The sequence below is a fragment of the Manacus vitellinus genome, unplaced genomic scaffold (genome assembly GCF_001715985.3).
Source record: "Manacus vitellinus isolate BGI_N305 unplaced genomic scaffold, ASM171598v3 scaffold_15_pilon, whole genome shotgun sequence".
NCBI lineage: Eukaryota > Metazoa > Chordata > Aves > Passeriformes > Pipridae > Manacus > Manacus vitellinus.
In genome coordinates this window covers 8109143-8122158 of record NW_021939122.1, presented here as the reverse complement: position 1 = coordinate 8122158, position 13016 = coordinate 8109143, and the positions used below count along the sequence as shown (strand labels likewise).

The 13016-nt window shown below is 35.3% G+C and overlaps 1 protein-coding gene across 1 annotated transcript in view; it reads right to left on the bottom strand.

The window, feature by feature from the left end:
- Positions 1–1062: 1062 nt before the first annotated feature.
- TNKS2 (tankyrase 2) overlaps positions 1063–13016 on the bottom strand; it is a 32248-nt gene continuing 20294 nt past the window's right edge. The window contains exons 21-28 of the mRNA XM_018068873.2: positions 12646–12728; positions 12073–12193; positions 10528–10625; positions 9829–9903; positions 8734–8839; positions 7923–8109; positions 7253–7409; positions 1063–6967 (exon numbers count right to left, since the gene is read on the bottom strand). Of these exons, the coding sequence (XP_017924362.1) occupies positions 6905–6967; positions 7253–7409; positions 7923–8109; positions 8734–8839; positions 9829–9903; positions 10528–10625; positions 12073–12193; positions 12646–12728 (890 nt within the window). The 3' untranslated portion in view covers positions 1063–6904. The remainder of the gene's footprint in view (positions 6968–7252; positions 7410–7922; positions 8110–8733; positions 8840–9828; positions 9904–10527; positions 10626–12072; positions 12194–12645; positions 12729–13016) is intronic.

Sequence of the window (13016 nt, the reverse complement as noted above, 5' to 3'; positions counted from 1 at the left end):
ACAAGACAATTCATTATGCTAAAACTAGTAGGTCAGCAAGTCCAAACCCACTATTTTAACAGTATTTCAAGTAGGTTGAAGATGCTGAACTGCAAACTCCACAATATCTGTACTGTAAAATCAGTCCAGTGAAGAGATATATTAAGCATTATTTTGTAAAGTTTTTTCTTTTTTTTAAAGGAAAATATGTTATTTATTGATATTGCCATAAAACATCTGTAATACATAACAATGTACCCTATTACACAATTAATAATATTTAAGCTATTCATTGTACAACATCACATCATTACTCTTCCTTCTTTTCAAAAAAATTAACAAACCAAAACTTGATATAGGAAATATGTAACTCACACATTTTGTTAAACTCCTTTACTGAAAAGTGGCATTTCTGGGGATGGGGAGGGAAGTCTCAGAGAGCAGGCACACCTAAATCTGTAACTACTATTTTATGGACCATGCTGTATGAGTCCTTGGCTTTTTAAAGTTGTCACATCTATTTCATATTCCCTGCAAACAATTGTCCTGCTTTCAGTATTTCTGCTGGACTCCCTACAGCAGCCACACGGTACTTATATAAATAAAACTATCAGAAGCTTTTAATCATGTCCCTGAATAAATCTATTTACAGTAAGTATGAAATATTCCTTTTGACTGAAATATTCCATTTAATTGGTCCAGGTCTGAATTACTATTATTTATTTCTGTATTTTGTAAACGTCTGTTCTTTTTTTATTAGTGTTTCCAAATTTATAATTAAGTGCACTTTTAATGGCAGGTAATACTTCAGAAGTGCCTTGGAATACGGTCTAATACACAATTACATAAAAAAAGCAGGTTTCCATATTATTTTTGTCCAATGCTATCCATAATGAGCTATTGCCATGAGAATTCCCCCCGGGACTAGCACTACTATTGAGGATTGCTTAAAATGAATGAGCACCAGCTCATCATTCTGCCACTCCACTTCATTTTGAGTCTGATTATACTAATGCTAAGAGATTTTTAAAGATATTTTAAATGCTTACATGGCATATATAAATAGGACGTTGGATTGAAGGCTCAGTGTAAAAGTTTTTTACTTCAGAAATTCAGCAATCTGACATAGTTAAGGGCAGCACTTTTCTCTATTTTTGTCTCCTCATCAAGACACTGCCTTTCATTCTAATTTAGTGTAGATTCTGGTATACCACTGACCAGATTTTCTCTGTTAATGTAGTTGCCACCACTCTGAGATGCTCAGTCAGTTCCACACACACACACACACACACACCCCTACCCCACTCCCTTATTTTTTAACCTCATTTTTTCATTCAAGGTCTGTTCTGCACCTTTAGAAATCCATCTTACTAGTAATATGCTAAACTGTTCTCTATTTGTAGAGCTTTACTTCCAATAGGAGAACATTTTCTTCTCTTAAAACCTACGGTTTTGCAGTTCTAGCGCATTTTAACATTGCTAATCTTTCAAAATAAGCTTTACCATTAGTTCATTTAGTTTGAAGTCAGATGTATTTCACTGTCTGATTATTGGTTTTAGAATCTTTGCATTATATAACACCTTCTACACTACGTAGTTCAGAGGCCTTATGTTATTACTGGGACTATGTTATCTGTGACACTGCCCTTATCTATAGAGTTTTTTGATTATTCATATAGTTTTTTTTATTATTTATAAATTGTTAGGTTTTGGTAACCAACTGCTAAGTAGGTTCTTTCCCTAAATCCTGAATTAGACTTTGTTCTATGAAAACAACTACTCTAATGAATATTTACTATTCAAAGTAAAGCTCTTTAATTCAAAATCTAATTTGTTCATTGCATGTTTTCAATGCTTCAGTAAAATACTTTCAAATAGGGAATCACTATCAGGCACTGGTCATCATATACAGGTTTGTTTATTTATTTATTTATTTAAAGATGACACTTTTGGACTGTTTAGAAGCTCATTCTAACATTAATTAAAACAATACTTAATGTAACTGCTGTCAGCTTCTACTTTGACTACTTCAATAATTAAAAGCTATTAGACACAATATCCTCCACAGCTGGGTCATAAACATTATATACACTAGTTGATTTACTGTTACTCATTTTTCCAACAAACTCTGTTTTTTCATTTTTTTCTTGTAATTTCAGTTCTACTTACATATCAATCCTATTTACTTGTTTAATTTATTTACCTGCTTCTTTATTAGGCTTGTAAGAAATTCTCCTTCTATGCACATCTACTGATCTATGATGACCACTGTCTCACAAAATTGAATAAATGTCCTGTTGCGAAATAAGCTTCCAAACACATTGTTAGAAAATGTTGCCTTTTAAAGAGCAGCTAAACAACACAAAGCCTTACAACTCTAGCCCAGACTATTACCAAGTCTATTTCTCAGGCTATTTCTACGAGCTTCACGGTTCCATATTAATCCTTTCCCACATGTACCATCCTGGATCTGTGCACAGTATTATCAGCTGACATGAAGCTGCTTTTCCAACTATAAAAGGCCTCAATCAAATGTTCTTAGGCACCAGTGCATCTTCTTTCGCTCCTTAAACAATTTACATTTATTTTAAATGTTAAGGTTGGCAAATACTACTCCCATGATCTTATGAAAACTCTTAATGCTTCTAACTTAAAAAACTTTGCAAGCAAGTGTTCCCCTGGCTGTGCCACTGCACACGTAAGGAACCACCCCAATTCCCTTCACTGCCACCCATTAATATCCCAGTTGAAACATAAGTTTAGCAGTTTTATCAACATTACAGACGGAGAGATGGATCTGAACTCCATGTTTGTGTCAAACCAATGTTTTGAAGAGCTATAGTACAGGGCATTTGCCTTCAGTTTTTAAATCCTATTTCTTTTCTTACACACATTATTTCGTAGGTCTAACATTAATGTTTTGAATTGGCTGCAACTTTCTCCTTCTAAACACGTGTGTTCTTTTCAGGAGAAGCTGTTTTGAAATCCCTGTAATGTCTACACAATGCCTGTTTGCTGTTTGGGAAGTTTATGTACCGTGATTGTCTTGGCCATCCCTAATAATTACAATAGTTATTCCTACCATAACTTTTTAGTGCTTGTAGAATTTGCCTTTCTTTTTTTGCAGGTTATTAGTTCTTTTTCTATCTCTCTGCTCCTGTGTCTTCTCTCAGCTACCAACCTTGTGCCTTTTTAGGGCAGAACTTGTTAGCTTCAAACCAGTCATCTACATGCTTTTTCTTTCTGTTTGGCATTCTGTTCTGGCTCCCCTGGCTCTAGTGAGCCACAGGGAGGGGAAAGAAACCCCTTGATATTCTCAGAAATACCATTGCTTATGCTTGCTGAAGAGGGGCAAAAAGAAGGACACACCTCCCCCTGCGCCCTCAACTTTGGCATTTCCCTCGCTGACATCACCTCCACCTCCTACTGCAACTTCCGTGGGTGCAGGAAAAGCACAGCTCCTAGAACCACCCAGTAGCAGACCTCAGTCAGTCTCACTGTCAGGTCACTGAAGGCAAGAAAGCAGACTTTGCTGCAACTGCTGCTTTACATGAATACCAACCAAGCCTTTATACCGTGGCTTTTTGTTTTTTTTTTTAACTGGAAGGCAGAAGGCAACTCACCTCTGGGGTTCTGTTGTTTACAGCAATAGAGCAAGTCTGTTTTATTATGTTAAGTTCAGGATGGGTAGAAGGGGAAATGGCTCCTAGGCTGCAGCACCCTCACTGACAGTGATGGTCTGCTCGAAAAGTCACTTCTAAACTTTTTCTCAGCTCCTTGATAAATGAAGTGAGGGAGTGAGCAAGTGCGTGTGTGTGCTCATAGATACACACATGGTTAGCGAGCAAGTTCAGTGCAACTCCTTTATAAACAGTCATTTGCACTCAAAATTAGCGCCAACATACCTCTTAAACAGGCACTGTAAGGATAATTTTAACTTTTTCAATTACATGTAATAGAAGAGTCTGGTGAAATCATTATTTGATTTCTTAGAACTAAGGTCTAAGATATGAGCTAATTTTTTAAGAAAAAGACCTAATATTTTCAATTTGCTTAGTTGCACCACTTGTTTTTATAGTGATTACTTAATTAAAAAAACTCCCACACTAATGCATAATGGAAAGTTAATTTATTGCAACCTAGATAGGTGAAATTTTTAGGAGTAATTTTATTAGAAGTTGTGATCCCAAGATAATTTAAAGATTTTCATTACCCTTGATCTTACCAAACATTTGCTTTCCTGCCCCCTAGTGCTCACGTCTGTTTCAGTCTTCTATACAAGCCCGGTTTTGGAAAACTATCCTATCTATAAATGGTCCTACCAAAATAAAATTATTTACTTATTGCAATACTACCAGTGATCTAAGTAGTTACTTTTGTTGCTCCTGTGCCATACTGCTACCCATGTAGTTATTTGAGAGGTAAGACTTTTTAGGTTACTTTTCATTTTACAAACTCAATGTAAGTGAGTTTTCTTTTTCAGTTTTGGACCATATAATGGAGTTTTAAGTGCACAAATTGAACCTTACCTTTGGATTTATTATTAAAACATTTTCACTGCTAGCTAAAGCTGTTAGTTAGCCATGTATCAAACTACAAGTTTCCAGTATTTACAGATTTTCATCCACGTTAAAAGCTTTTCTATTTAATGTAATTAATTTCGCCTCTAGTGATGTAGTTTGTTATAGTACTGTGCATGCTTACATTTAAAACAATTGGTTAACACACTACATCTGTAATTACTCCCATGCTACCAGAAAACCAGTGAATTAAATTTATTTAGTGTTATGGATATGGAATGTCATACAGTACATGTAAAGACACTTCAAGATGAGTAAAGCAGAACTAATCGCACAAGGGATTAAAGGTTCACCTCAATAGTCAGTATTATCAAATCTTTACAGCTTCCATCTTCAGAGTGCAAGGTATGTCATGCAAAAAAAAAACCAGCTCAAAAATCCCCAGACAAAACCAACATTGTGGTACCACTTAAAATGCTATCATACCACAACATTTTACAAGACATTAGGTGATCGTTCATACAGAATGAAGCATTTTAGCAATAACAAAAAAGTTTTTAACATAACTAACAAATTTTGCAGGAACACCAATTCCAGCATTACTATACCTAAGGAACAGGCAACATGCTGGGAGAAAGTACCTAAAAATCAAAGCCTTTTGTATTCATAGCCAATATTACTTTCTGCAAGAATTCTGCAATCTTATTATTCAGTTTCCTCACATAACTGGGTAAGGTTCAATACATTTTTACATAGAGCATAATCACATCACCACCACATCAGCAAGAGGATTTCATTATCTTGACCAGTTACTACATTTAAAACCATGGTATGATAACATGCCCTGCAAACAAATTGTCTTCTGGGACAGTGTTCTGTATGTAGAAATATTAAACAACTAAAATATACTCCTACCCACTTTAACCCCAAGTAAACTATAATTTGTATTTACACACTTTTGAAATATGTAGGTAAAAACTGCAGATGGAAGAGAAGCAGAATACAGAGGAGAGCTGCGATAGTGCTGACAGAACTGACGGGTGCATTCAGTAACCCTGAATGGGACTTGGACAGGGGGTAGTACCTTTTGCACTCTTCCTCTGTCCCAGAGGTCCTGCCAGGGCTACCAAAGGCAGCTGCTGCTGTGGAAGAGCTGCTCATCCCACTCACCCACTCTCGCCCTGCTGGCCGAGCTGGGAGCAGAACCACACCCCCAAACCAGCCCTGCTCAGCTGAAAGCAGATAAACACACCCCTACACACCTGCCCCAACTACAGCCTGAACGTTAACATGGAAGAGACACAGGAGATGACAGGATGGCTTTTAACATTTCTGCCTTGCAATACTCATATTCTCAGGGCACCAACAGGTAGATTAATCTACCAAATAAGCATACAAAATAGGCCAAGTCGTTTGTCCTCATATTAGGAATAAAATATTTAACTTCCTGGCTTAAATGTAAGCAAGAGAAACTCAAGAAAGAACTCCTTGAGGTTAATTTTCCATCTACATTCAAAGGAAATAATTTACTAAAACTGTAACTTGCAAGGTCTCCTAGCCTTGAAGTGAGGATACGGGCTAACTATGCCTACAGTTAAATAAAAAACTTCAAAAGACATTTTACAGGAATAAAATATGCAACTCTAGGAAGTAGGTGGAAAACCACTGTAGTATTCATCTGGAACATTCTATTTTCATAGCCCATCACTCTCAGGAATGTATATTTCATAAATAAAACTACAGAACAAAAATTTGTGTATTCAATCTAAAGTTGGATATTTCTAAACCTCTTCAGATAAAATTTGCTTTTTCCCCTCACAATTAAGTGATAAAACCTGAAAAAATTGGCTTCTCAAATCTATCTTGCATGAGAAAAAACAGCTGAACAAACCAACATCTGGAAAGAACATTTTGTACAAGATTGCAGTTCTAAAACATGTATATTACAAAGCAATGTAAATAAATACCAGGCTAGTACAAAAGCTCTTATTTACAGTTTTACAAATGAAAACGTTTTCAGTGTAAATGCAGTGTTTTAAAGAACACAATATTAGTAAAATGAGTTCCTGTATAGAGCATTACAATTTCTGTTAAATTTGAATGCAGTATTGTATAAAACCATTGTTTCAAGATAATTTTGTTTATAATTTAGTACAGCCAAACCCCAGTTTATGCCTGGAATGGTATCTGTTAAAGTGCTGAAAAAGAGGACATTTCTGAAATTTTAGAAAAACATACTGTACATTATTAAAGCTTTATCAAGTCAAAACTAGTATATTTTGTTCACATTTGCTACCACAACACCTGTGAATGGAAGTTTTTCAAGAAAAACTTGTAATTAACAGGACAGCAGCCATTGGTATCTTCTCATCCAAAGTCTGACGGTTTCCCACAAATAACTTGTCTTAAGCTTCAGTGGTGGCTTCAGGTTTCATGATCTGGTAAGTAATCAAGTATTCTGGATAAGCCTGAAAGAGTGACACACACATCTTTTATTACGATTTCATTCTCTGGATAAGTTAAGAATGTTTGTTAGAGAGGAGAAAAAACTATTAATGCCAAAATAAAAATGGCAAAACGTCAAAGGTAAAATCGCTGGAGCATTCAGGAAACACGTATCCTTTCACCTGCAACCCCAGCTGGAGTTTGTTTAAAGACAAAAGCCAAGTCCTAGCACCTCAAACATAAGAAAATGCATTACATGCCTTTGGGAGAAGCAAAAAGTCTGAAAAACCAACCCAAACGCTGCTTACCTGCTCTCCTCTGTAAATGACGTATTCTGCCAATGCCAATCCATTTACACTGGGTCGCCCAGTAACTGAGTGATGTCCTGGGGGAGAATGAGCCATTTTCATAGCACTGAACTGCAGGAAAGACTTGCCCAGTGTTACACGACAAAAGAGCAACTGCCTGTGTTAAAAGGGAAAAAGGACCATGAACACTCAGTGCTTATGAATGATTATTCATCTTTGTGATTTGCAACTTTTACGTGAGGAGAACAGTGGAACTTTGAAGCCACTTCAGTCAGTCTTTGTAGTTCACAAAATCCTGAAGTTCAGTTTTAAAGAACAAAAGTTATGCTTCCTTTGGAAAGCTCTTTAGCCCAAGGAAAGTGTTGGTAATAACACTGAAAAATGTTTATTCTAATTATTGGAAACAGCATGCTTAACGAGGTACTCTGAGATTGTTACTACATTTTCTTTAAATTTTCTAAATTTATTTAGTTATTTTGTTTGTTTTTAAAACAAAAGTTTTCTAACCCCTCCCCCAGCACTCATACTGACAACATAATTCAAGAACATTCTAAAGCTGGATTTTTATCAAACAGCCAAAACAACATCAAGGCCAAGTTCAAACTCTGCTGCATTGATAGTCTAGAACACAATATACAAAAGCAAAATCCCATTCTTTTGAAGGACTTACCTGTGGCAAACATAACAAGATCTATCTTTGTGAATTGGACATCCAGTGCCACCTCCAATTCCATACACATACTGATTGCTTTTGGAAGAATTTTCAGCAAAATAAATCCCAGCTCCAAACATGCCCCCTATGTAGGCATGTCTCTCATCAAAGCCTTTGTGAATGATTGCATTCACAAATGGGGAGCCTAAGAGAAAGGAGGTAAAATATTTAAAATACAGTATACAGATTTTTGTATGTGTCCCAATTCAATCATCCATTCCCATTATGTTGGGAACTACATGGCCTTCATTATGAGTACATACCTATGAGTACATACCGTGAACTTGTTTAATTTGTTCATTGGGACAAACAATGTATTTGTGCACAGAAAAGCTTTCAGTTGGCTTTCATTTGCTAATGATAAGCTACCTTTTCTGGAATTTTGAACAAAACTAACTTGTTAAATTATAAAACCAAGAAAACAAAAAAAATCCCATCCCAAAACAACCCATAGCAGAAAAAAGTTTGACCTTTTATAATTTTGGTCATACAGCCAATAAAACAGACTTGAGGAGGCATACTACTTAATCTTCATTCACAACTGCTAAAATGTTTTCATCTAGATCTGTAAAGTCTCCTTCAGGGAGAGACAAGGAGATGCAAACTTCAGAAGAAAGACAATGCCTTGTATCATCACATTGTGACATATACAAACATTTGTTTATAAAAACTCAAATAAAACATAGAACCTATTTCCATTGAGGAATTTACTTTGTTTGAGACAGTAGAAACCCTCCAATTAATTGTTGATTGAATTTCAAAATCTCACCATGAAACAGCATCCTTTCATTAGCATGGTTATGATTCTCTTCAGAGACCTCTTTCCTCCTGTGAGTATATCTTTCCCATAGTTTTTTGTTGCACACTTTCTGAATCTGAAACAGTCAAAATGTAAAAGTTTCATCTTGAAACTGAAAAGTTCTGTTCATTTTACTGGAGAGATGTATAACCTACAGCCACTATACTACAGTACACTTACACTGCCACTTAAACAAGAATACCTTCCTTGGAATTCAATGAAACACAAATTCTCTAACTTATCCTGCACAAGTTGATTGTTGTAGCATGACAAGTAAAACATAACTATATACTTAATTAAGAATCAACTCATTTTAAAGAGCTCTTGAGTAATACTTCATAATTTAAATTTAGCAGGCTTAGTCACAATTCTATTTGATGCCAAATCACTAGTAAAATGATCAACTAGTAAATTAAGAAACGCCTTCCATGAAGACTTCTGGAACACTTTTAATAGAAAATAAATTATGTATGCCTTGCACAGGTATGCTGGACATTGCAAAGCCTTATATATGTGGATATAACACAGCAATTCTACTGGGCAAACTGTAACATCAGTTCAGAATACAACTTAGTAGTACTTACTTGCAAATAAAAATCTTTATAATATTAATGAAAATTACCATTTCTTCAGGGGGAAAATATATAAATACAAACCAAATGTTTTACACTTGTTTGATGTTAAATCAAGCCAAAATAAGTACCCTTAGTTCCATATTTCAAGAGTTTTGTTTTCACTTCTTGCTGTTTTTTCCCCCCTGCCATTCTCCCTCAAGAGAAACCTTCTTTTGTTTCCTATAGAACACCCTGTCTTTTTCTTTAAACATTCTGCAGTTTTCTGTGAGGTCTTTTATGTCAAGTTCTCATAAAATTTCTTCCTGACTATTAACCCCTAAGTAGCTTGTCCATATAAGCTTACGCTGAATTTCCCTGGAAGATGATCTTTATCCTATGCATGTCTCAGAAGGACACACACATCTTGTCACATAATGCAACTCCAACAAACGTAGAACATTTTATGGACTTTCAGCCAAAACTCTAAAGGTGTAACCATTGCAACAGGTACCTTTAAGATGTTGTATCTATTGAAGACTCCACCAGCATGTCCTCCATCTCTGTGCTCCCGGACAGTGCTCTGCATCTAAGATTGAGAATTTGAGGAGGATCACATTGGCTCAGAACACATTCAACACACATTTCCTTTACACAAGTCAAATAATCAAAAGAGCTAATTTTTAATTATGTATTAAAACAATTAAAAAATCATACAAGAAACTTTTAGGCAATGACTGTATGTTAAATAATGCCAGATTTTGTGGATGCACATGAACAGGTTTTATGATTTTAAAATAACCCATATTTGGAGTAGTCCATGGTCTAGTTTTCAAATTATAGAAGATTGTCACTAATCTATCTAGAATTCTGTTTCTTTGGAATTTTATCTTGTGTGATTATGACACTTCGAAAGGATTTAAAACTGTGTATAACAGGCAATCAACTGATAGCATAGAATTTATATGATATATGAAAGAGCTTTTCTATATAGTAGAGGTTTTAAAAATACTAAAAGCAGTAATAATATAAGTAAGAAAAAATTATAGACATCATGAGCACAGATCATAAGTGGTGCAAAGTTGAAAATTTGAAGTATACTTATGCAAGTTTTTCTTAGCCTTAGTGATATTTATTGCATTATTAAATTGTCTAGCAATACCTCTTCAACAGCAATAATAAAAATACTGAGAGACTACAAAGAATGCCATACCTCTTCTTCTACTGACTGAAATTCCTTATCTTCGGTGGAAAGGTCAATGAGAATAGTTCCACTACCAGAAGTATTTAGAGTCAGGTATGGGTTAAGTCCTGTGAATGTAATAAAACACAACAACAGTTTCAGAAACTGCTTTAAGACTGCTGATATTTAACGATAACCAGTAAGACTTTTCTTTTTCAAGGGACTATTTTCTCAAAACTCATTTTACCAGACGAAGAGCTTAGCTGCTAAGGAAGGCAGAGATTACAAATTACTTTAATTGCCGCCTTCTGGCCACAGACATTTTTGTGCATGTCTAAATGTGATCCCTCAAATTATTTCATTACTTTCAAACTTTTTCAGTATCTCTGTAACCTCTACCCATACATTTACCAGGCGTACACCATAAATGCCATGAGAAGCACAGCAGCTAGATCTGGATGCAGATAACAGCAATTATTTTCATTGATCTGTGGACACTGGTCAGTCCTTCTCTCAGCAAGAATCAGCATTTCAGACACACTAACCCATTTGTGTGTGCTTAGCTCAGTATGATAATGTACATGACAGGGAAACTACTTGTAAGGAGTTGCTTACTTCAGAGTTCATTTCAACTCCAGGCAGTGAAACAGTGAGCAACTTGTCCCTGTACAGAGTCCATGACTACTGATGGTAATCTTGTAAGAACAAAAAGTCATTTAGAGCTTGGATAGTGACTCATTGCTATGAGTGCAAAATTTAGAATGAAAATTCACAGATGGTGAATCAAGAGGGGAAAAAATCCTGCTAATTCTAATGAATTTATTTCATTTCTATGAGACACAGCAAAACAACAGTAAGTGATGTTTCAGTGAGACAAAGAGGAAAAAAAAAGATTTGGAGGGGGATTTTGCCTTTTATGCAGCCATAATCAAACGAAGAACACTGAATTACAATGAATTCAGGATTCCCAGGATTGTGCTGGTATCAACAACGCTGCACAAATAAAGAGGCTTCAGCAAGAACTTCAATGTAAGCTAAAGTTGTTAAAGCAATTATGTTAATTTTGATTCACTGAAAGCACACGAACCCTATTTTTAAAGAAAAGTATAAATAAGAATTGCAGCTGAATTTCTGAGTGAGAAAAGACAGTATTCTATGGCAGGACCCAATGGAACAGTACATAACAGGCCTCAACTCAACACAGAGGATATGCTCTGCTCTTCAGAGTGGTTTGAAGAAGAAAAATTCTTCCTACCTCAAAGATCTTATGACCATTTTGCACTAGAACAACACTTCATCTAAGTAAACACAAGACAGTGACCACAGAGAAAAAAATATATCAGAGAACCAAAAGGCAAGATTCACAGTAATTCACAACATAAATAAAAGTGCTCACGTTTCAAGTCAAAAGACATTCTTACTGTTTGAAGTGCCATTTTCTAGGACAAGTTTTATTATCAATTCTTTTTAATGAGATATAATTTGGAATAAATATAAATTTGGAATAAATAAATCATTTATAAAAACTGATTATACAAAGGTAGTATTACGTGATAATTAAAAATGAGTATATACCTTGTTGTCCAGAAATAAGTCTTTCAACTCCCTTGATGATTTTATGCCTATGGCCATATGCATTAATTCCAATTTCCTTCAGTTCTTTGTGTCCCATTTCAACCAACACGTCCAATGTTATCTATAATGAAAGCAACACCATTTTTTTGGTACTAGAACAACTGCCAATGACAGTGAAAACATACCTCACAACAGCTGAGAGAAAAAGCAATCATGAAAAGAACATGAATATAGAGACTTTAGTGTATTATTCTCATATTTCACTTTTACTCAACTGTTTTCTCCAATCCTTTTGTCTTTAAATAAATATAATACAAACTACTATTATGTAACGGGTATTGCTTGCAAGGATCATGTTTCTGATTGAGAAGTACTTTTCTAGATGTATTCAAGCCGACACAAACAAAAACTGAAATTACTAATCAACAGCGACTACTCACTCACGCTGCCATTTATACCGCTGAAAGGAAACACTGCTACGCTGTTACAGTGATATGAACATTATTGCCCCCAGCTTTATTTACTCCCTTGCTTTCTGGGGTTGAGTATCTGGAAATGAATGGAGCCACTTACCTGTTCTCTCTCAAATATGTCAATCAGATGTTCAAGGCCAAGGTTCCGCACAAACTGATTAATGCTAAAATCTACACCTGCAACTGTGCAAGAAGAAAAACTCACAATGAACATTCATACCTGTAGTGTAATACAAAGTATACACATCTCACCCTGCCTGTGGCAATAATTAGAGAGATAGAAATTCCTGGTCTTTTTCAGATGGAGATTAAATATGTCACCAACCAGTAGCAACTATTACTTAGTCTACGCTAGTTCTTTAAGATTTCTACCTCACTAGGAGTAGTCTTTGTGCTTCCACAAAACAAGCCACTAATTAGCTACCAGAAATGCAAATTCAAACAGAAAATATATTGACAACTAAAATGTCA